General features: G+C 39.5%; 1 protein-coding gene across 1 annotated transcript in view; it reads left to right on the forward strand.

Annotated features, from left to right (window-relative positions):
* The first annotated feature begins 1,638 nt into the window (after window positions 1–1,638).
* Window positions 1,639–25,646, forward strand: part of RAPGEF4 (Rap guanine nucleotide exchange factor 4) — a 328,672-nt gene continuing 304,664 nt past the window's right edge. The window contains exon 1 of the mRNA XM_077154152.1: window positions 1,639–1,738. Coding sequence (XP_077010267.1) covers window positions 1,674–1,738 — 65 coding nt within the window. The 5' untranslated portion in view covers window positions 1,639–1,673. The remainder of the gene's footprint in view (window positions 1,739–25,646) is intronic.

Consider the following 25,646-nt stretch of genomic DNA (forward strand, 5'->3'; position numbering starts at 1 on the left):
GCCTCTGTGTAATGACAGACATGGTGCCGTTCCCTTCTCCTCTAGCTCCTTACCTCTAAATGTTCTCTGAGTAAAGGCATTTTGAGAAAGTACCTGGCGACCTTGAAACATCCTCAGTAGTTCTCTGATGCCTTTATAACTTAAACCTAATAAATCTAGGAGCCTCATTTCCTTCTTCCATACCTATATCATAAAAAAGCAGCAATATATATACATCTGTTAATCTTTATATAGTATAATATTTGTATGCAATTAACCTTATAGAAATAAACAGGATGGAGATCAACCGGAGCTGGCAGGAGCAGCAGGCACTTGCTGCTGAGGGAACACTATGGCAGGTCTGAAACCAGATCCTAGCTATCCAAAGGAGGGGAACTGACAAATTCTTTGGAGGTCTTTAATATCACAGTAGTTTTATTAGGATAAAAGCATCCCAGAAAGCATCTGCAGTCTCCTCCCAGCAAGGTAGTGAAGGAATGGATAGGAGAGAAGAAGCAAGGAAAGTAAGGCTTTTTGTGTCCCCATTGTCTGTTCCCAAACTCACACCACAGATATCGAAACCTTGCTTAGTAGTATGCCAAAAGATTTAAATTGTCTCCAAATTCCAGCAAATAATTTAATTTCTGGCAGAGTGTAACTGAATAACTTCTACATATAACACTTGTGAACATCCACAGTAGACAGATTGTTATGACAACCCATTCAACAACTCCAGTTCCGGAGAGAATGGCGTGTGGGGCCAACCGTCCCAGTTAACCCAAGTTCCTTGGGATCGTGGCCCCTACATTTCTAAATCTCATTTCTGCTTGCTGCCCCACTACACATTTTTAATTGCATTTCTTTTCATCAGGCAGGTGATTTCAAGCCCTGCTAAGATCATCATTAGTGACTTCAGTTTTTCATTCCCTTAGCCACCACTGGTCACTTTTTCTTTTCAGCCCATTCTGGCCCAACGGCCTTCCCTCCCTGCCTCAGACGGTTCCCCTCTGTCCCAGCCCTTCCTCACCTCTCAGGAGAAACTGTCTTCTGAATTCCAGAAACCACTGTGTGTGTGTTCCCATCCTCACACTGCACTACTCTTTCTTACCTTCCATCACTTTTTAAGGGGAGACATGAAAGGTGAGCAAGAGATTGCCAGCAAGTTTTGACAGCTGCTAAAGAAGACTAATGGGTTTCTAAGGAAACAGAGAAGCAGCAGCCATTTTAGTGGCTTTTGCTGTATGAAAAATATATAGACACTGCCAACACCCTCCCCAACCCCTCCCCCCGTACACCCGTGCCGCTCTCCCTCCTTCCCTGCTTCTGAGGCGCCTAAGTGAGGGGTGGGACCCAGGTCTCCCGGGGACGCCTTGGCCACCTGTCGCAGGTGGCCGGCTACCTGGGGTCTCACCCCCACCTCCGGCGGGCGGGCCTGAGGGACTTCTCACCTCGCGCGCCGCAGTGCAGCCCGCGGGCGGCTCGGGCCCTGCTCGGCCCCGCGTCCCGCCCCTCCAGGCCCCTCCCTCGCCGGGCCCCCTGCCCCGCAGGCCGTGGGAGCCCGCGGGGAGGGCGGGCCCGTTGCAGCCGCGCTGGTGGCGGGGCGGGCAGGGAGGAGCGGGGTCCGCGAGGCGGAGCCGAGGCAGAGCGAGCGGGAGGTCGCCGCAGCTGGGGGACACGGCGCACCGCTGCCCAACATGGTCGCTGCGCACGCTGCCCATTCTTCCTCCTCTGCCGAGTGGATCGCCTGCCTGGATAAAAGGTATCTCGGGAAAGGCCCGCAACTGGGAGCCGGGGCTCTGCGGCTCTGCTCCTGTCCCGGAGTCCGCCCGCGGGTGCGGCTGTGAGGAGCCGGAGCTCCGTACCTGGGGCGCCAAGCGGCCCGGGCTGCGGGTGGCGGAGGGTCCCCGAGTCGGGGAGGAGGCTGAGGGTCCTCGTTAGGGATGCAGAGGACACAGACCCTGGCCTTTGGTGGAGTGCCACTTGCGTGATCATTACACGTGGTGGAGAAAATGCAGCGCAGTGGGGAGAGAGAGCACCATCCTTGCCAACCTCCCGCTTCCCTCATTCATTCTCTTCTCCCCTCACCTTGCTCTCCCCTTACCCCGTTCTCACCCCTCATTGCAGGCGCTGCTCCTCGATGGGGGTTATTTTCTCTTGGCATCACAGGACAGAATAGATTCAATGGCCTTTCAGACCATTAGGGGTAAACGTATTTTAAGTTTTAAGGAGAGGGTTGGGGGAGGCAGGTGCAGAGTAGCATTCTTTTTTGTTGTTGTTCCTGAAAGCAAAGTGTGAGGGACCCAGTGGAGCTGTCAAGTCCCTTGTTGAAAATTCACGGCTCTCTGCCCCCACAGTCACTCACTCAAGGTCTGTGTGGGGAAGGTCACGCAGGAGGCGGCTTGCTTCTTAAGACTTTCTTCTCGGGGAAAAGACCCTTACTCTTAAAAAATTAAGAGCACAAAACATTCTGACTCCCCACGACCGCTCTATAAGCAGGGTGCCATGTGTAACAACGGACTGCAGTTGTTTCCAGGCTTTGACAGCATAATTTTCTGTTTGTCCAGATTGTAGGTTTAGCAGTAAACATTACACAGTATGTTAGCAATTATAGTTTATTACTCTGATTAAAAGGTGATGCATCTGAAGTTTCAAGAACTGAGCAAGAAATCTGCAGCGCGAACTGCCTCTGAATTTCAGAGTTTGAGGCAGAAGGAGAATGATTCATGTCTTGCAGCTATCTGCGTGACATCTCTATTTGCACTTGTGTGAAATATTTTTCACTCTGCCATGTTGAAATTTTTACAATTAGCAGATTCATAAGCAGATCGAATTTGAAAACCTGAAATGTGACATGATCTGCATACTCTAAAATTATAGGCCTTTGTTGAAAAATATTAAGTAATTTGAGAAAAGCGAAATGTAGCTCATTTGTATAACTTAATTTATCTAAGAAATAATCATGACTTTCAATTATCATACAGTAGCAAGATTTTTTGGCAGGCAGTGCCCTATTTATGTCTAAAATGATATGTACTAATATTAGAAGAGCTGCATGCAATAAATAGTAAGAGAATTGAAATGATGGTTAAATCATACAGAATTATGTAGAGGAATTAAGAGCATATTTAAGTGAAGAGCCTGTAATATGCGAAGTAATCTAAATTTAATATTTTGAGAAAGATGAATTATAAAAGAAGAAAAAATCAAGCTCTGGCACTTAAACTATAAATAGTGCTTCCTCGTGAGTGGATTTTTTGACTAATAGATTACATATTTCTATTTGCAGAATTGCATGGCCTGCCACTTTTTGAACACTAGGTAATTGGCTGGAAACCCTTTAGTCAATAAGTACTTATGGCTAAATGTATGTACTAACACCAGGGGGGCATATTTGATTCTGTATTTTCAAAATGTTTTTTCTACCCGAAAGACTTGGCATGAAATGGATTTTTGGAACCTGGTGCCACAATCTAATGCCACCATTCATGATGGGGGAAAAAAATCTACCAGAAAAAAAAAACCCTCCACAAAAACTGAGCTTACTATTACTGGAGTGCACGACAGTGGAGAGATCAATAAGCTAAGGTTTTAGGCCCAGAGTTGTCACCAACACTGCTTTTGGATAGTCACTTTAATTTCTTTGAGTAGCTGAAAAAATGAGGATAGGACAAACTGTCTTGACTCCCAGGGGTGAGTGGATAAAATAGAGAGCAGGAGAGTCTGGTGGAAGTACTTTGAAAACTGCACAGTGCCACTGCTTGGTGCCCTGTAAGTATTTTATTTTGTAGTATTAAGAGCATCTTGTATTTCCCATCATGTTGATGACAGAATTCCTATGAAGCCCAGGTTAGAAGTGGCAGTCTTTTTTTTTTTTTTTTTTTTTTAAAGGAAAGACAGAGAGAAGGAAGGAAGGATAGAAGGAAGGAAGGAAGGAAGAAAGGGAAACATCTTTAAACATTTTCTTGTTTTTATTGTATTCTGTTTCTCCGTTTTTGTTACATGGGCTGGGGCCGGGAATCGAACCGAGGTCCTCCGGCATAGCAGGCAAGCACTTTGCCCGCTGAGCCACCGTGGCCCGCCCAGAAGTGGCAGTCTTTTAAGTGAGCCTCGGGGGACTAGTTTTGAGGGTACATTTTTACTTAGATTATATATGCAAATTTTTAAAACATTTTTTATCATGAAATATGATGTACGTACAAAAATGCAATAAATTTCAAAGTTCACTGTAACAAGTACTTATAGAATAGATTTCAGAGTTTAGTGTGGGTTGCAGTTCAGTAATTTCAGGTTTTTCCTTCTAGTTGCTCCAAGACACTGGAGACCAAAAGAAATATCAGTATAATGATTCAGCAATTATACTCATTTGTTAAGCCCTATCTTCTTTGTTTCTTCCCCTTTGATCCTTCTCCCAATCTTTAGGGATATTTGGGTTGTGCCCATTCTACCTTATCATGTTGGAAAGGGGTGTCGATAATATGGGATGGGGGAGGGAACTAGTTGATGTTCTTGGAGAGGCTGGCCCCTCTGGGTTTCAGGACTCATCTGGCCTAGGAACCATCTGGAGGCTGTGGGTTTCTGGAAAGTAATCTTAGTGTGTGAAACTTTGGTAGAATCTCAGTTAGAGCCCTGGGTATTCTTTAGGGTAACGGGAATGGTTTTGGTAAACTGTGGTGATTAGCAATATCTAGCTGAAGCTTGTGTAAGAGTAGCCACTCCACTCTATCTGAACTCTCTTAGCCACTGATACCTTATTTTGTTACATTTCTTTTCCCCCTTTTGGTCAGGAAGGCATTGTCAGTCCCCCTGTGCCAGGGCTAGGCTCATTCCTGGGAGTCATGTCCCACGTTGCCAGGGAGAATTTCAGCCCAGGATGTCATGTTCATGTAGATGAGGAGGGTAATGATTTTCCTTGCAGAGTTGGGCTTATAGAGAGGCCACATCTGAGTAACAAAAGAAGTTCTTTTGATGTACCTTTAACCATAACTATAGATAGGCTTAGCTTCTTTGCTACAGAAATAAGCTTCATAAGAGCAAGCCTCAAGATCAAAGGCTTGGCCTATTGACTTGGGAGTCCCTAATGTTTGAGACAGTATCAGGGGTTTCCCCAGTGGTAAAGTTTAAAAAAAAGTTCCATATTTTTTCTCCATTACCTCAAGGGACTTTACCAATACTTAAAAAAATTTTTTTTTATCTACCCCCAATATACTTTGAGATGTATCCAGCTATTGCATTAAGTCATACAGAATTGCAAGCCTTCATTCCCATTCTGGGCTCTATGTTTTTGGGTTGTTTAAAATGGGTATCCAGATAGATTGAGTAGATTGTGTGCTACCGAAAATTTAGGTTTTAGACAAAATAAACCTCTCTTTTGGTCTTATATAGTAGATGAAGTTCTAAAATATAGACAATATCATCCTTACCCCTGTATTTTGATTTACCTCAGTCCTAACTAGATTGGCTTCGTTCTTACCTCCAGTTGAAGCCTGATCTTTTTTTTTTTTTTTTTTTTTAACAGTTGTCATGTGAAGCAAGGCTGACTTTGAGATCTACAAAATTCCAGCACTCAGTCTTAGGCATCACACAGATAGCCAAAAGATCCAGGAAGATACCAGCTTATTAATATATAGCACAGCATCTCAAAATCTAAATAACATTTACAGCTCTGGACTAAATGTGACTGCTTCAAGAGCTTATAATCTAGGCCCCAATTTTCTTATATGCGTTTTCTAAAATAGATCATACAATATTTATTCTTTTGTTTCTGGCTTATTTTGAACCACGTAATGTCCCCACGTTTCACTCTCCTCATTGCATACCTCACGAGTTCATTCCTTTCTGTAGCTGCATAGTATTCCATCATATGTATACACCACAGTTCACTATTCTACTTCTCAGTCAATGTATCCTTCAGCCACCTCCATCCATTAGGCATCATGGATAATGCCCAGATTAAACAATACATATCTCACATTATCCTCACTTAATTGTATAATCATCAACACTCTCAATTTTAGACATTTTTCATTGCTCCAAAAGGAAAATAACTGACAAACACACCATCATCAAATAGGAAATGTAAACCTCCCCTTAACACTTGTCCTTCCCCTCTAATTGTTTACCCCTACTCTTGCTGTGGGACTCTTGATGTCCTCCTGTTAAATACAGACCATACAATGCAATAGTAGTTTTTCCCCTAAACCCCTCTATAATTGACTCTTTGTACAAGAGTCATACCTGTGAAATAGTTGATATAAGAGCTTATTTATATTTGTAGTGTTAATCAGTGGGGTACATGGTTCTATACAACCTTTTCAATCATGTTCACCTTCAATATGGCAGTATTACTTATAAACCCACTAATGAACTGCCCGTACTTCTCTTCATTTCCTTATATTTAAGTTCAACCTCATTAGTTAACTATTCACCCCTCTGTAGCTTCTGTGTATCTCTAGGTCCCCTATATTCTACGTTACAAGCCTCTGAGTTTATGTTACCAAGGCCATAATAGCGAAACCATACAGTATCTATCCTTTTGTGTCTGGCTTGTTTCACTCAGCTTTATGTCCTCACGGTTCATCCATTTTGTCATGTGCTTTAGGACTTCATTTCATCTTATTGCTGCCTAATAGCCTATGTATGTATATACCACATTTTGTTAATCCACTCGTCTGTTGATGGGCACTTGGATTGTTTCCATCTTTTGGCAATTGTGAGTAATCCTGCTATAAACATTGGTGTGCAAATGTCTGTTTGCGCCACTGCTTTCAGCTCCTTCAGGACAAATACCGAGTAGTGGTATTGCCGGGTTATAGGGCAAAAACAAAACAAAACAAAAACTGTATTTAGTTTTCTAAGGAACTGCCAAACTGTCTTTCACAGCAGCTATACCATTATACAGTTCCCACCAGCAGTGAATGAATGTTTCAATTTCTCCACATCCTCTCCAACGTTTGTAGTTTCCCGTTGTTTAATAGCAGACGTTCTTATAGGTGTTAGGTGATATCTTGTTGTAATCTTGATTTGCATTTCCCTTATAGCTAATGAAAATGAGCATCTCTTCATGTGCTTTTTAGCCATCTATATTTGCTCTTTGAAAAAATATCTGCACTGTTCCTTTGCCCATCTTGTGGTTGGGCTGTTTGTTCTTTTGTTGTTGAGTTCTATGATTTCTTTATGTACACAGGATATAAAACCTTTATCTGATATATGATTTCCAAATATTTTCTTCTGATGAGTTGGCTGCCTCTTCACCTTTTAATGAAGTCATTTGAGGCACAGAAGCATTTGATTTTGAGAAATATCCATTTATCTATTTTTTCTCTCATTGCTTTTGCTTTGGGTGTAAAGTTTAAGAAGCTACTTCCTATTACTAAGTCTTGAAGATGTTTCCCTATATTTTCTTCTAGGAGTTCATAAAACTATATTTACTGGCTCTTATATTTAGGTCTTTGATCTACTTTGAATTCTTTTTCGTATAGAGTGTAGATTGGAGGCCTCTTTTATTCTTCTAGCTATTGATATCCAGTTCTCCCATGCCCATTTATTGAAACAACTGTTCTGTCCCAGTTTAGTGGATTTTGGGATGTTGTTGAAGATTAATTGACCATAGATTTGGTTGTCTAGCTGTGACTCTCGATTTGATCCTATTGATCAGGACATCTGTCTTTGTGCCAGTACCATGCTGTTTTGATCACTGTGGCTTTATAATACATTTTAAAACCAGGAAGTTTAGACCTCTCACTTTGCCCTTCATTATTAGGATATTTTTAGCTATTTGAGACTCCTTTACCTTCCAGATGAATTTGATAACTAGCTTTTCCAAGTCTTCAGTACACGGTATATTGAAGACTTGGCCTGAAGATAGTCTTGAGGTTGTATATTTTTTAGGAGATGAGGGTACTGATGAAAGTTGGCTGGGGAAGCCCCTTGATGCCATTCCTTAGTGTGGAAACTACCCTCAGTGTTTCTGAGAAGTACAACGTTGGTAAACTGTTCCAGACCCCATGCTGAGCATTGGGATTGCAGCATAAAATGAAGAAGCAGGAATTTGTACTCTGGAATTGCTTATTGGCTTGGGTGAGGGGAAGGGAGGGGTTGAGGCTGAGGACAGCCACGTAAAACAACTGACCACAGTGCAATGATGAGTACTTTAATGGAGATGTATAAAGTGCTTGGGAATACAGAAGAGAGAGCCATTTGCTCTGTTGAGGCCTCTTCCCACGGGTTGCTGCCTGGGCCTCAGAGAATGAGGGAAATTTTACCAGCCAGAGAATTAGTGGAGCACAAGGGGGGCAGAGGAAGCAACTGGAATAAAGACCCAAAGGTGTTGCCTATGAGTATGCTAATTTCTTCCTAACTGCAGATTCCTCTTATGACCAAATCTAGAATATAGAGATGTATGTCTTATTTTTATAAATTTTTTTATTATGGAATATTTCAAGCACATACAAAAATAGACAGCATAGTACATGATCTCTTATGTACTTTTAGGGGGTTTGTTGCTGGGAGATTTAGTTCAAATAGATGCATTGTACAAATGACTGCTGTTGTGAACAACTAGAGAAAGAAGAAACTAGCGTTGGAAATAAAAGGGGAGTTAAGGTAGAATGTTTGCAGGAGTAGAGACGTTTGTGATAAAAGATGAAGCAAACAAAACAAAAACTAAAACAAAGCATGAAAAGCAAAGTCTTGTATGTGTACCTTAGTGCCTAACAAATTTATCACGAACAAGACAATGCTGTATAAACTTATATATTAGGAGGAGGGTAAAAAACATGTCAATATGTGGATTAGGCTAAAGAAAAAATTTCCAGAGCATTCATCCAAGCTTTGGTGGGACCTAGGAGATGAGAGTCAACAAATACTAATCTTAAAATCAGAAAGACATTGATCATTTGGATGAATACCAGACATTGAAAGAAAATCTCAGCAGACATGTTATTACAGTTGAAGAAGCTTACCACTCTCGCATTGCCCTTACAATTTCTTCTGATCAGAGATAGCGACTAAACATGAATTACATAGTAGGCGTTGTTTGGTATTTGATATGCAAAAGGTCATTTATTTTGGTGTCTAATTTTGGTGAAAAAATGTTTTCCCAGGAGGTTTTAAGTTTAACACCTATGAATTTAAGTACCATGCTTATTTATGGGCTCATAATTCACACAGTTGGTAAGGGAGTACTAGGAAGCAGCCTATATATTCATATACTTACAGTGAATTACTGTATTCATTACTATGGAGCAGGAATTGGCAAATTATGGCCTGTGAACCAAATCTGGCCCATAGTCTGTTTTTATATACCACATGTGCTAAGAATGGATTTTGTATTTCTAAATGGTTGGAAATGAATCAAGAGAAAAAGAATTTCTGTGTCCCCTGAAAATGGTATGAAATTAAAATTTCAATGTCCATAAACAAATGTTTATTGAAACAGAGCCATGCACAACCTGTTACCTGTTGTCTGTGTCTGCTTTTGTGTTACAAAGGCAGTTGAATAGCCGTGACAAAGATGTATGGCCCACAGAGCCTAAAATATCTACTCTTTAGCCTTTTACAAACAAAATTTGCCAGATATAAAAAATCTGGTGGAAGTAATGACACTGAAACCATTGCACATGAAAGAAAATATCTTCATCCAGGAAGGATTTTACAGTGTTTGATTGCTCATTCTTTAGTTGGAAGTGTAGATTATAGAGAGGTCCTTCTTTTGATTGGTTTATTTGAACACCACTGAAGATCACAGGCCAAAGTAGAAAATGGCCATAGGTAGACTCTATGTAAAAAAAAAAATGTTGTACTATCACAACATTCTTTAAATATTAAAGAAGTTTTACAAAATGCCTGTTAGTTTCTTTGCCATTTGACTTACTACCACAAATAGATGTTGAGTCAGCTGTTTATTGTGTTGTGGTTGAATGAGAATGAAAGACATCAAGTAACAAAATGCTTTGTAGTGCACATGGTGAGAGATAACCCAGATATCAAAGAGCCATCAGATGTGGTCTCCCCTTGAGGAATGTGGATCAAAGATGCAGAAGGGCACCAGTGGGGCAGTCTGAGTCTATCCAGGCAGGTCCCAAGAGATGACAGTATCCTGATGACTGCTCCAGGGCTCAGGGCCGGCCCTGCAATCTCAGAATCCCTATTTGTCAGCAACCCAGAATTAATATGTCTTTCAGTGACAGATACACATGCATCAGACTCTTAGAGACTGTAAAAGCAGATTGGCAGTTTATTAATTTGGCAATCAAATCTGAAATGTCAGAGAAGCAGATCCTCACTCCTTTGGCCAGTGAATTATTTTTCTTTAGACAAACTGTATGGGGAGTCCGATTGTTATCAGAATTGATGCATTTACAATGAGAAGCAAAGCTACCAGGAGATCAGGACACTTCCATCCTCTAGCCAGCACTTTCTCTTCCTAGAATGACAGAGCCCGGGAGTTGACTTACAATCAGAAGATGGTTCTGGGAATGCTTCAGGTCTCCTCTTCCAGTTAGAGGACCATCACATGTGCTCCGACTGCATACTTTATCCATTTGTGATAGCACAAGTTAGACTCCAGTGTAATTTATTCATTTATTTTTCACTGTAGTTTAATTCATCTTTTTATCTCTGGCTTCAGTGCAGTTCCTTGATTGTAGAAGGTGCTCATGGCTTGGCGTGGCCAGATGTATCCTCCTTGGGGATGGGGTAGCCTTTGCAGCCTGGCAGCAAGTCTTTGGGCTGGATGGGTATCATTAACGTCTGCCTCTGCTGCTCCTTCTGCGCTGCCTCGGCTCATGTGAATACTTTTTATTTTTTTTGTAAGTGGCATTGTATAACTCTATTCTAAATTATTTTAAAAATCTATTTATAACAGATTTAATAATCTCTAATCTATTATTAAAATGTTTTTATTATGGAAAATTTTAAAATATACAAACAGAGAAAAGTGAAGTACGTTTCCTTGTACCCACTAGCTCCGACAATCATTAATTCACAGCCAATCTTGTTCTATTTATACCATCCACTCCCTGTCATCCCCAGGATTATTTTTAAGAAATCCAGAATATGATATTATCTCATCTGTAAATATTTCAGCACTCTTTATACTATACAAAATCAATGCCATAATCATACCTAAAGATATTTTATAGTAATTCCCTAATATAATAAAATATCCAGTCAGTGTTCAAATTTCCCCATTTATCTCACAGCTCATCTCTCTTTCTTTTTTGCTGTTTCTTTGTATCTGGATCCAAGTAAGTTGTATTTAGTGGATAGGTATTTTGTCTTTTTTTTTAATACCTGGATTCTCCCTCTATTCCTTTCTTTTTCTTCCATATCATCTATCTTTTGCAGAAACCATTTTTTAAGTGTCTGAATCATGTTAATTGTACCTCTATAGCATCTTTTAACATGCCTCTCTGTCCTTGGTATTTGGATCTGGAAACTCAGTTGAATTTAGATTTGATTTTTTGGCAAGAATACATCATTGTACTTTTATCATCAGGCACATTGTCAACTTATCTATTTTTGTGATGTTAGCAATGTAATTTTTTCAAAGTTTAATGCTCGGCAAAGTATCTTGTTTTTTACTTCTTAGGGGACCTCTCACTGTAGTCCCCAATACATGGGATATATATGAAACAAATAGAAAACAATACAAACTGATATAATCAAGATTAAATTCTGTGGTGCTGACTTTGTTTGAACTAGGATTTTCAAAAAGAAAAGGTGTAGCCAGAGCTGGTCTCTCTCAGCCTGGGGGCCCATGGGGAGCAGGTGCGCCCAAGGAGCAATGGCCCTTAGAGAAGGGTTCCTGGTCTACCTGCCACCCCCTTGGCCCAGCAGCCTGGACTCCTAAATCCTGTCTGGGAGCCCGAAAGAGACTTCAGTGGAAGAGTGTTATTCAATAAAGCAAATTCAGCATCCTTGTCTTAGTTTGGGTTCTTCCAACTGGACTCTTAGCTCCTCCTCTATAAATTGAGGCTGGGACTGGCAGATCCCTTATGTGGCTCATTTCCTGTGAATGTGTAAAATTTCATAAACCTTCCATAGTAGCTGCTTATTTTCCTGGCCCACTTCCCCATCCCCCAAGACAGCTGTTTTTTTTTAAAGTCAGATTTAAATCCATCTTGACGCATCCTGAACAGTGGCAGTGAAAGGTGAATTTTTCTGCTAAGACTTTCAGTTCATAGAAGGAGAGGAGACAAGTCCTTTGGGTGCTGACAGACTAAGGAAAGAGCATGAGGAAGGAAATAAGTGGGTGGAGAGGATGATAAATACCAAGCCAAACATCTGAAAGGAAACAATTTTACTGCAGTGGAGGTAAAACCAGTCACAGAATGGTGTTTACTCAGCTGGCTGTGTGCGAATCCATTTGCTTTCCCTGCATGAAAAGAAAAACAAGAGAAAGGTGCTGTCACTACCCTCTCTTCACAAATGCTCTTTCTTGGAGCACCCGTCCATTTCCTTGACTTTATATGGGTTATATATACTTGGTTTATATTCTATATCAGATGCATTTTTGTCTCTCTGTTGGATATTCCCACATGACTCTCCCATTAGTATTTCATGGCAGACATTGTTTTCCTTCACTTGTCTCTGTTCTAGAGACTGAAAAACAAAATTACTTATTTTCCCAGGCTTTCTTGTGACTGGATGGCCATGTGACACAGTTCTTGCTAACGAGACATAGCAGAAGTATAATAGAGGCTTCTAGGAATGTTTTTGCTTTCCTAATGAAAGACACAGCTGTATTTGGCATTCCCTTCCTCTCTTCTTTCTACCTAGAATGACTGTCTCAGGCCTGGGCCCTTGGCGGCCATCATGTGACCCCAGAAGTAAGGGCCAGGAAAAGCACAAAGACTCCAGTTCTGACTTTGTTCGGCTGCTAGACTTATGCCAAGAGTCCTTTACTTTCAGATTTCTTATCTTATGATGGGTAGAACTCGTTGTATAAACCATTATAGATTTTCTGTGATTTGCAGTCCCTGAGACTCAACTAGTCTAAAATGGACTTCATTTTTCTTAACACTTCTCCCCATTAATTTTTCCTTATTTTACTAATGACACTACTATTCTGTCACTCCCTTTGAAGTTACCTGTGATTCCTCTCTTTTCTATCTCCCTTTTTTTTACATCTAATTAGTCACCAGTTCTTCTCTTGGCCTTTATATTTTACTGCATTATTTTACGACTTTATCATCTGAATCTCCTGCTTCCAATCTGAAAAACAAGATATATTCAATTTAGTTTTGTTACATGGTTAGACAACTCTGGATTCAAATTCTGTCACCTCTGCTTGATATCCATGTGCTCTTGACCAAATTATTTATCTTTCTGAGCCTTCATATCCACATCTTCAAATGAGGCTCCCAACGCCTACTAGAATGGCTGTGTTGAGGTTTGTGGGCAGTTGCAAGTGAAGTATCACTGTCTTCTGTAAGTCGAGAAAGCACGTACTGTATGGGTTAAAGAGTTTGGGCTTGGAAGCCAGACTCTGTGGATTCAAATCCCAGTTCTGTTTTATTAATGGTTTAATTTTGGGCAAATTATTTAGTTCTGTAGTTGTTTTATAGATTCTTAGGATTTTCTATGTAGATAACCTTGTGATCTGTGAATGCTGACAGTTTTACTTCTTTTTAATATGTTTTTTGTTTATTTTTCCTTCCTTATTGCATTGCCTAGGACTTCTAAGACAAGGTTGAATAGAAGGGTTAAGAATGGACTTCCTTGTTTTGTGTAAGATTGATATTATTTATTTTAAGAATGCTTTATAGCTGTCATCTGGGCTAAGGGTTTTCTATATGGGAAATTTTTGATGAAAATTAAATCTCTTTAATAATTCAGATTTTCTGTTTCTTCTTTTGTCACTATTGGCAAGTAGTTTCAAGGAATTTTTGCATTCCTTTAAGTTATCAAGTTTCGTGACATAGAGTTGTTCATTTAAGTTATCAAGTTTCGTGACATAGAGTTGTTCATAGTATTCCCTTATTACCCTTTTAATGTTCTTGAGCTATATAATGATGTCCACTCCTTCATATTTCATATTGGTAATTTGTTACTTGCTCTCTTTTTTCATGATCAGTCTTGCTGGGTTTCTCAATTGTTAATCTTTTTAAAGACCCAACTGTTGGTTGATTTCCTCTATTCTCTGAGAAATTCATTGATTTCTGCTTTGTCTTATTTTCTCCTTTCTTTTACTTGCTTTGGGTTTAACTAGCTCTTCTTTTTCTGGCTTCTGCTATGAAATATGTATGCTATACACTTATAATTAATTTTAAACATTTCTTCTTTTCCAGTATAAGCATTGAAAGCTGTAATTTCACATGGCCAGCACCAAGAAGGAAGCACAGCCATTTCATTATCTGGTGCTTACAAATTAAAACTTACTTCCTCATAGAAGAATGACTAAGAAAGCTGTTGACCCCTCAGCCTCATGGAGGATATACTGTGCATTGTGATGAACAGTCCTCAACAATTTCCCTACAGTGAATTCAGCCATGGGCTTCATAGGGCTCCTTCAATATGTCTCGATGGCATAATGCCAATGAGACGTTGATGGAGAGTGATTCTTCTAGGTGGCAAATGTAGTATTCAGCTCTCTGATGGTCTGACAATCCAAGGATATAGGTGAGGATTTTTTAGGACTAGATTGTCTACTTCTTTTCCAAGAAATACTCCATAAGTATTGTTTTTTGCATCTGAGTTATTGATAATTATTACAACTGGTAGCAGTGACTTTGAAATCATATTACCCAAAGGATACAGGGAATGCTGCTATACCGTGCTGTTAGTTAAATGAAGAACAGTATGATTGTGGAGTCAGCCAAGTTGGAGGAAAATCACAACTAAATTAACAGCTAAGGAGCTGTATTAGTTAGGGTCCTCTAGAGAAACAGAATCAACAGGGAACACTCACAAATATAAAATTTAGGAAAGTGTCTCACATGACCACAGGAACACAGAGTCCAAAATCCACAAGGCAGGCGGTGAAGCTGATGATTCTGATGGAGAGTCTGGAGGAAATTCACAGGAAAGGCTCACCAGCCGAGACAGGAAGAGCCTGTCTCTTCTGAATCCTCCTTAAAAGGCTTCCAGTGATCAGATTAAGCATTACTCATTGCAGAAGACACTCCCCTTTGGCTGATTGATATAGCTGATATGATCACGATTTAATTCTATGAAATGTCCTCATCACAACAGACAGGCCAGCACTTGCCCAACCAGACAAACAGGTACCACCACTTGGCCAAGTTGACACATGAACCTGACCATGACAGGAGCCAAACCAGGGTGTATGCTTTAATGATGGTTGATCCCTTCTCTGTGACAGCATGGGCAAGGGTGTTGTCTCAAGGCGTGATATTGGTGTTACTCTTAACATGTGATTGGTCATCAAGAACCCAAAAGTTATGCCCCAGAGCATGGTCCTTGTAGTTGTAGCCTTGGAAACCAAGGAACCTTGCCATATGTTAATTGTGCTGATTTTTAAATGCTTAGCTTTGAGTAATGTGATTGGGTGGAAGCCCTTTCATGGCATAAAATTGATCATATAATGTAAGCATATTAAATAGGATGACTTGCTTCATAGGATTATTACCTATATATTGGTTAAAAGTTGAGGAATCTCTTTTTTAATCAAATGGGGAAATAATTTTTAAAGGCCCACGGGAGAGACTTAATAGTTGATGTTGAAAACAGAAAAGACCATGGGAACTGTTCTAACTTGCAACTTAATAATATGATTCTTGATATTATGTATTCAGTTTCAATTCCATTAAAATTCACCAAATATCTGATTGAAGTATTTAATAATGTCTTGCCTGGTGTATGGATTCTGACAGCCTTATTTTTTGTATATATAGTCATTTATTTATTGAAAATGTTGCAGAAAAAGTTGTGATCTTGACTCTTCTAACTTTTCTTTATCCTTGTTTGGTACTGATTTGAAACCGAGTAGGAAAATAAGAACGTTGTATCCCTATTATTCCTTACCAATTCTTCTGTCACTCCACTACCTGCCTCCTTCACTCTGCCTCATGTTCTCTTTCTTCTTCCCCTATCCAAATGGGTTCCAGGAGAAGGATCAGATGTTAGTCACCTATTCTTCTGTTATTCATTAGTCATTCATAGGTTTTACACTCTGTCTGTCATATGCCAGGCTCTTGCTGGGGATATGTTAGTGAACAAAACTAACAATGCTCCTGCCTCATCAATGTAAAGTTGGGGAGATATTTATTCATTCAGTCAGTCTTAAAAAAACCTATTTACGGGTTTGTGCTGGATACAGTTTGTAGTGGTAAGAAATACAGTGGCAAACAAAAAAGAAAGGAAAAGTTAGGTAGTAATAAATGCCATGAAGCCAAAGTTAAGAGGATATGGAGTGATGGGTAGGGTGACAGACAAATTTATACTGCAGTGTCAGATGGTGATAAGAACAATGAGGGAAAATAAGAGAAAAAGGGGAGAGAATAAGGGGCAGTATTATTTTAGTGAGGGTAGTTTGGAGAACCTTTCTGTAGTAGTAACGTTTATTCAAAGGCCTCGAATGAATGGAGGTACCACCTTGTATGAATTTAAATAATTTGTCCAGGCTTCACCAAATATCTGATTGAGGTAATTTGGAGAACAAGGGTCAGGCTAGTGCCTGCAATGAGGACACAGGCTGAGTAAGTATGGTATTGCCCTGTTGCTTAGTAATGAGACTCTGAGAAAGTATCTATAGTATATAATTTCCTCTTGTTGATGCAGTAGACAAAGAGAATTTTGGTGAAAGAGATTGTCTTGGTTTGCTAAAGCTGCTGGAGTGCAATATACCAGAAATGGATTGGCTTTTACATAGGGAATATATTAAGGTACGAGTTATAATTCTAAGGCCATGAAAATGTCCAAATTAAGGCATCAGCAAGAGGATACCTCTCAGAGGAATGGCTGCTGGCATTCAGGGTTCCACTGTCACATGGGAAAGCACATGGAAATGTCTGCTGGCTCTTCTCTCCTGATTCTGATTTCAGTTGCTATCTCCAAAATGTTTCTGAGCATTTCTTTCTCTCTTAGCTTTTCCCAGGGCATTTTCTTTCTGAGCCCTCTTTCTCTCAGTGAACTCTCTTAAAGGACTCCAGTAAAAAGACCCACCTTGAATGGGTGGGGTCACCTCTCCATGGAAATAACCTAAACGAAAGGTCCCACCTAACCATAGGCATGCCCCCACAAGATTGGATTAAAAGAACATGGCTTTTCTGGGGTACATAGCAGATTCAAACCAGCACAGATAAAAATGAAGGACCTTTGAAAATTTGATTGCTCAGTTAAATATTGTTATTTAAAGATAGAAAAAAATCTCTTCACTTTAATGTTTCTTTTTAATTCTCTTTGGGGAAAGAAGAAAGCTACTTCCAGAGAACTGGGGAGTCCATAAAGATTGAGAAAAGTACTCTCAGCTCAATGAGGTTATAAAGGTGTGTGCATTTGACTGCTGGTGTCATCAGCAGACCCATCCTACTGATGGACTTTTAGTTTCTGTATTTAGCTAGTTTATTTTTGTAAGTGATAAATTTGTCTAGTATCTCAATGGTGTTGATGTTTTCTAAGAAAGACCTTTAAGGCAGATGTACCAGAGCAAGAAAATGGTTCTGGAAACCTAGGAACCCCAGCAACTTCTCATTTTCAGGATTTGTTCATTGTCTTAAACAATTTTTCTATCTTTATTCTACCACCTGCCTTTTAATAATGTTTATATATTGAATTCCCATCTTATTTTCCTCATTACTTATTAAATGATATGGTCATAGTCTCAAAACTTTTGTTAATATGCTGAATTAAAGGCAATTTGAGGACAGTAAGTCTGTATTGTGAACTTAGGACAACATGCTTAGAGCAGATTTGTAAATATTCACTGGTGGTACATGAAGATCTAATTTGTAGAGTTAAATTTATCTAGTTAGCAATCAGGCCTTACATTTTATTTACTCCGAAGAATTTAAATACTTAGAATAGGAGTCCCTGTTTAATTGTTCAGACTATCAGAGCGTAAATGAGGAACTCTTGAACCTTTGTCATTCTCGTTCTCCTTTGGTATCAGAGGGTGCAGAACAGAAAATACCAACAGGGCCGTATAAAAGGCAGCTTCATCTACAAGGCCGACCTCTGAAGCATGTCTGAACTTGGATGCCCAGCTCTTTAAATAGGAGTACAATACAATTTCATTGTGCTTTTTCATTTCCTTTTGCTGTAACTGTATGTTATCAGCTTGTGAATAGTCCCTTATCTTTTCTCCATTGAATTTTACATTATCTCGATTGCTTTGCTTCCTACTTTTTCAGCACTTCATTGGATATTTTTCTTAACAACTTCAGAGGTTCATTTTAGGATTCAATACTCAGTAGGCTATGGATGTCAAAGTAAAGCTCATTTAAAAAGCAGAACTCTGTGCTTAGATGATTAAAATATTTTTTGTCTCTATCATTAGAAGTTCTAGCCTTAAATAGCCACAGGAGAAATGACCAATGGAACTGCTCCTCTGAGAAGCTTAAAAAAATCAGAAGTGGACATTACTTAAACCTGTAACTTTTTGGGTTGGCTGAAAGAGAACCATAAAGTAGTAAAATTGCAAAATTGAAATAATGTTTATTATCTATATATTTGCATCACTTTTAGAAAAAAATGTGTGTGTTGGGAAGAAGAGAGAATGAACATCAATAAAACAAAACACTAGGATTGAATGATTTTTTTTTTTTTTTTGCAATGGCAGGCACGGGAAATTGAACCCGGGTCTCCAGCAAGGCAGGTGAGAACTCTGCCTGCTGAGCTACCGTGGCCCACCCCAAATGATTTTTAAAATATCAGAAAATTATCTAAAAAGGAGCTTTGCTCTTTTCAATTTTAGTTGAAATAACCTCAGTTTTCTTTTATGTATTCAAAGTAACCTTGAATTTTTATTTATTCACTTACTATTGGTTTTTATCTCCTTATAAATAATTTTATAGTCAAATATAGTCTAAGAAACCCTCTATAAATAAGATAGCATTTGAATCTATTGCTTTTAAACTAGGACAAGCAACACAGGCCCAAAGTTGATTCTCTGTGCTGAATTCTACTTATTTCTATAACAGCAGAAACTTCACTGATTAGAGTTTTATCTCATAGGATTTTTTATTGAAGGGATTAAAAGAGATTTTTAAAAATGAGTTAGGAGGGTGGGCCATGGTGGCTCAGCAGGCAGAATTCCTGCCTGCCATGCCAGAGACCCAGGTTCAATTCCTGGTACCTGCCCATGCAAAAAAAAAAAAAAAAAAAAAGTTAGGAAAGAAAATACAGAAAAAAGCCAACTGATGTTTAGATGCTTAAATAGGTATCTGAGGCAATAGCAACACCAAGCTGAAACTTGGTGACACGTTACACAGTTGCTACCACATCCTCCCTCTTTTTGGTGTGTATGAGAGTTGTATATTGCAGCTAAGAACTGGCAAAGTTTATACACCCCCTACTTCTTTCTGAAAGTGTTATCACTTGATATGTGTGGATGTGTCTTTCTCTTCCCCATTCCTTGGCTTACCCAAAGGAAAATGACAGGAGCTTATGAAAGGTTATGGATCCCAGTGCTAAAGAATCATAGTTAATATTTGGACAAGGCCAAGAAGAAACAGAACTTTGCTAAAAGAAGATGAGGATGAAAGGAAGAAACGATGATAATAAGAAAAAGAAAAATTATTTGTGGATTCCATATTTGCAAATAAGCCTACTTGCTAAAATTTATTTGTAACCCCGAAATCAATATTCGTGGCCCTTTCATGGTCATTTGTGGACATGTGCAAAGTGGCAAAAAATTGGAGTTGCTGCTGTGCACATTTGCAACTGAGGTTGAAATAAGGCAAACTCTGCCTTCTTGTTTCAGCTTTCTCACTGTAAACAACTGTCCTTTACATGTCATAGATACCAGGTCCTGGAGATGACTCCTATGCTTTTTTTCTAGGATTTTTATCATTCTCGTTCTTATATTTAGGTTTCTGATACATTTAATTTATTTTTGTATATGGTGTAAGGTAGGAGTTGACCTTCCTTCTTTTGCATGGAGACCCAGTTTTCCCAGCACTGTTTATTGAATAGACTAGTCTTTCCCAGTTGATTGGTCTTCCCTTCCTTGTAAAAATCCTTGGCCGTAAGTGTGAAGGTTGATTTCTGAACTCTCATTTAGAGTCCATTGGTCTATATGTCCATCTTTGTGCTAGTATGCTGTTCTGATTAATGTGGCTTTGTAAGAAGTGTTGAATTTGGAAGACAGTTTGGCATTTCCTCAGAAAACTAAATATCTAAAAATGAAACATGAGTTGCCCTATGACCCAGCAATTCCAATACTCGGTATATACCCAGAAGAGCTGAAAGCAGTGACACAGACATTTGCACACCGATGTTCACAGCAGCATTATTCACATTTGCCAAAAGATGGAAACAGTCCAAGTGCCTATCAACAGACGAATGAATAAACAAAATGTGATATATACATATGATGGACTATTATGCAGCAGAAAGACAAAATGAGGTCCTGAAGCGTATGACAATATGGATGAGCCCTGAAGATGTAAAGCTGAGTGAAACAAGTCAGACACAGAAGGATGGATACTGTGTGATCTTGCTATTATGACTCTGGTAAAGGTAAACTCAAAGGCTTACAAAGTAAATATTTTATTCTGCCAAAGCTGCCAGAATGCAACACGCCAGAGATGGATTGGGTTTTAATAAAAGGGGATTTATTTAGTTGAAAACTTAAAGTTCTTCAGAGAAAGGCAGCTAACTTTCATCGGAGGTTCTCTCTTACACGGGAAGGCACAAGGCAATCTCTCTCCTGGCTTCTGGGTTCCACCAGCTTTCCCCGGGATGATTCCTTTCTGCATCTCCAAATGTCTGGGCTGAGCAGCGAGTGCTGAGGTGAGGTATGCTAAGCTGCTTGGGCTGTGCTGCACTGAGCTCTCTTCTGACCTCTCTCTTTTAAACCTCCAGTGAATTGAATTAAACATCACTCATTGTGGAAGACACTTCCCTCAGCCGACTGCAGAGGTAATCGGCCATAGATGAATTTCACATGCTAATGATTCAGTTCCACAGCAACAGAACTAGCCACCATCACCTGGCCATGCTGATACCTGAACCGAACTAACACAGGAGATTATAGGGGACTTAAGAGTTACACAGAAGCTAGAGTGGGTGAATGGTTACCCAATGAGGCTGAAAAAGTAAGGGAACAGTCAGAAGTGATGGTAGTTTATTAGTGGGTAATAGTAACACTGCCACATTGAAGGTGACTATGATTGAAAGAGGTTGTATAGAGTCATGTATCCCATTGATTGACTATGGTTATAAATAAGTTCTTCCATGAACTACTTCAAAGGTTTGAGCTTGTACAGAGTCGGTAATAGAGGGGAATGGGGGAAAACTAATATTGCAGGCTATGGCCTCTAGTTAACAGGAAGACATCACCAGTACTCCAGCAATGTCAGGAGATAAAATTGGTGGTGGTGGGGGGGTGTGGAGGAGGGGAGATTTGATATTTGGTGAGGCTGTGTTCATTGGTTCTTCATCTCTTTGGACCAGTGAAAACTGTCTAGAATTGAGAGTGTTGATGATTGTACAACTGAGTGTGGACACTGTGAACCATGGATTGTTTATTTTGGACATTATCCATGATGGATAATAGGTGGAGGGGGCCAAAGGGCACAATGACTGAGAAGCAGAATGGCAAACTTTGATATATACATACAGTGGAATATTGTGTGACTACAAAAAGCAATGAAGCTGTGAGGTACGCAACAAAGTGAATGAAACTTGGGGACGTTGTGCTGTGGAAAATAAGCCAGAAACAAAGAACAAATATAGTATTGTCTCTTTTAGAAAATATTTAAAAGAAACCTGGAACCTAGATTCTAAGCTCTGACAGCAGTCACACTTAGTCTGGAGTTGTAAGTGTATTTCTAGAATCTGAGATGCTGTGCTATGTGTGTATAAGCTCGTATTTCCTGGGAATGCTGGATACCTCTGTGACAGCTAATATTCAGATTTAAGGAATTCTGCAGCTCTGTAAGTCAGCATTGGTACCTACAGCAATTGTTAAAGCAGTGAAAGGGAGATCAGGCTTCTATTAGAGATAAGAACGAAGCAGATTGGGTTGGGACTAAGGACATTAGAATACAGGGGTAAGGAGGACATTGTCTGTATTTTAGAACTTCATCTACTATATGAGGCCAAAGAAAGAGAGGTTTATTTTGTCCAAAACCTAAATTTTCTATAGCACGCAATTTAACTTAACCTGTCTGGATCTGGATAGCTCATTTTAACAATCTAAATGGATGGAAGCCAGAACAGGAATAAGGCCTTATATTTCTGTAAGGCTCAATGTAATACCCAGATAAGTCCCAGACTATGGTGGGCTGATAATTTAAAAGTATTGGTAGAGTACCTTGTGTTACTGAAGAAAAAAATGTGGAACTATTAAATTTCCCCATCTGGGGAATTCTCTCAAACATTAGGAGCTCCCAAGAAAATGGGCCAAGCTCTTGCTTTTGAGGATTACCTGTGCAAAACTCATTCTACAGTGAAGCCAAGACTACTTATAATTATGCCTAAGAGTTGCTACCTCTTTCATTGCTCAGATGTGGCATCAACTCTGCAAGGAAAATTATTGCCCTCACACCTGTGTGAGGCAGGACTGCCAGGGTTGAAAGTCTTTCTGAAAGAATGGGACTTGATTTCCAGGGATGGGCCTGGTCGTGGCATTGTGGGATCGACAATGCCTTCCAACCCAAAAGGGAGAAAAGAAATGTAACAAAATAAGGAGTCAGTGACTAAGAGTGTTCAAATGGAGCCAAGAGGAGTCAACTCTCATGCAAGCTTCATGCTATTGTTAATTGCCATGGTTTGCCAAATGCCAACTAACACCATTCCTGTTAACCCTGAAGAACATCTAGGGCTCTAATTGAGACTCTACAAAAGTTTCATGCACTAAGTTTACTTTCCTGAAACTTATAACCTTCAAAGGGTTCCTAGGACAGATAAGTCTTGGAACCTAGAGGAGCCAGCCTCTCCAAGAATATCTGCTAATTCCATCCCCCATCCTATACTGATGATACCTCTTTTCAACATGAAAAAGTTAAAATGGGCATACCTCAAAGACCCCTTTAGATTGAGAGTAGGATCAAAGGAAAAGGAGGAAATGCATTAGAGAATATAGGATTTAACAGATGAGTGTGACTCACTGTATCAATGTTTCTTTTGGCCTCTGTTGTTTTGGAGCAGCTAGACCATAAAACCTGAAGTTATGGAATGGTAACACATACCAAACTTTGAAATCTGCTCTGCAACTACTTGTTAAAGTGTTCTGTGAAAATTATTGCTCCTTTTTAAAAATTATTTTTTACTTTATATATATAAGTTATATTTTATAATAAAAAATGTTTTTAAGAAAAGTTTGTCTGGATGACCATAGTCTGTCCATCTTCATTTATGTTTTCTGGATTTTATTCTTTTCCTTTGTATGGGTCATCATTTCTTATTTCTTTCTTTGACTTGTAATCTTTTATTGCACACTGTACATTTTAATATTTTAACATGGGCAGGCACCAGGAATTGAACCCGGGTCCTCGGGCACGGCAGGCAAGCGTTCTTGCCTGCTGAGCCACCGTGGCCCACCCCATTTTAATATTTTAAAATGTTAACTCTGGAATTTATTCCCTGACATATCTTTTTCTTAAGTTTCTATCCAGCTAGTGATGTGGCAGAGATTTTCTTGAGTGTCAGGCACTAAGAAAACCAAGGAAACCTAAACAAAAAACACCTTTCACTCCCTTTCGGGTTGGGTTTGCATGGGCTGGTGTCCTCCTTCAGGGATTAGCCCTCCTAGCAGGAAGGAAGCATACAGTCTTTAAGTCTCTTCTGCTGCCCACTGTGCCAATGCTGCTGCTCCCAGAACCAGGCTTTCAGCGATCTGAAGTAGCTAATCAAAACAGTTATCCGTGGTCAGACTGTATACCCCTGCATCTTGGGTCTTTATGTCCCATCTTGGCTCTAGGATACTGTGCTAGGGGCCAACTGAGTATCTCACTGCTGACGGCCATGAGAGTGGGGGAGAGGTGATGGTAGCCACTGTGCAAGAGAGCAGTTCACTGATATTTACTGAAATTTACCAGCCTCTTCCTTCCACTCTTTTCTGAGTGCCGTACAGTGTTCTACTGGACTCTGGAATTTCAAAATAATTGATTCAGACAGTCCTGTCCATTTAATAGTTCTGGTGGAGGGACTGATTCCTGAAGATTCCTAATCCTCCATCTTCCCACAATCCTTCCCCTACAATATATTTTATATGAGTATTTTTAACATTTAAGGTTATTTTATTATTTTGTATCCTCTAAAATGAACACATTATCACTTCATATGTTATTAAAAACTCTTTGTAAATATTATTTTTATTGGCTGAAATCATGTGGGTCATATGGCCTAAATTTTTCCATAGTATTCAACAGTAAAGACATTAAAAAAAGCTTGTTACTGTTACAATTAATGCTCTAATCTTTTAAGTTAAATTTTTTCTTATGTTTTAGATTACTTCCTTAGGACAGAGGAATCCATAGAACTAGAATAAATTCGTGTGTGAAGAGATTATGATTTTTGGTATTTGTCTTCTGTTACTTTTCGTAAACACAGTAAGATTGCTGCTATTATCCATGTTTCACTAATGAGGAAATTGAGGCTCAGAAAAGTTAAAATATTTGTTCAGGGTCACATAGTTGTTAATAAGGGGACCCAACTTGGGGCTGAGAGCCCATTCCCTTTCTACTATACCAGTGTTTTAAGCATGTACCTTGTAATAGCCATTGCAAGGGGAAAATGGCTGGTGCTCAAATAAATTCGAGAAAGGTCAAGTTAAAATCAAGTATGATCTTTGTAAACTGTCAGAATCCTCTGAGGCCTGATGTCACCGTAAGAGGACTTTTGTTGGGGAAAACTCTGGGATGTGCTGGTCAACACGAAGCCACATTATGGTGACAAAAGCAGACTTGATCAGAAGTTGGGGTTCATATTTCATTGGTCCCAGTGCAGAAGCCCTTCTAATTCAGGACTCATAACAGTCCAACCTAAGTTCCTGCAGTGGATTAATGGCCTGTGGAACAATTTATTGATATAATTAAAATCTTACTAAATTCAGTCTGTTCCGATTTATGTGCCTTTTAAAACCAAAAAGTGATGAATTGCGCTAGCAACAATTATTTTTATTATTTTTTAAACACTTAATTTGGAGGTATTTTTTGATTCACAGGAGGTTTCAAAACAGTGTGCAGGGAGAGACCACGTACACTTTACTCAGTTCCTCCCAATGGCAGCAGCTTGCAGAAGTATAGTTCAACATCACAGCTAGTAAACTAATGTTGGTAGAATCCACGGAGCATATTCACATGTCACCAATTCTACATGCACTCACTTGTGTGTGTGTAGTTCTTTACAGTTTTTAATAGTGTGTAGATTTGCGGGACCACCGCCAAGATCAAGATACAGAATTTTTCAGTCCCCACAAGGTTCCTTCTTGTTATTCCTTTGTAGCTATATTTGTCTCTCTCCTACCAATAATAACTGTTTTTTTTTTCATGAACAGTGTGTATCCTAGGAGGTAGATTCAGCCCACGTTTATATTT

The sequence above is a fragment of the Tamandua tetradactyla genome, chromosome 3 (assembly GCF_023851605.1).
Source record: "Tamandua tetradactyla isolate mTamTet1 chromosome 3, mTamTet1.pri, whole genome shotgun sequence".
NCBI classification, from domain to species: domain Eukaryota; kingdom Metazoa; phylum Chordata; class Mammalia; order Pilosa; family Myrmecophagidae; genus Tamandua; species Tamandua tetradactyla.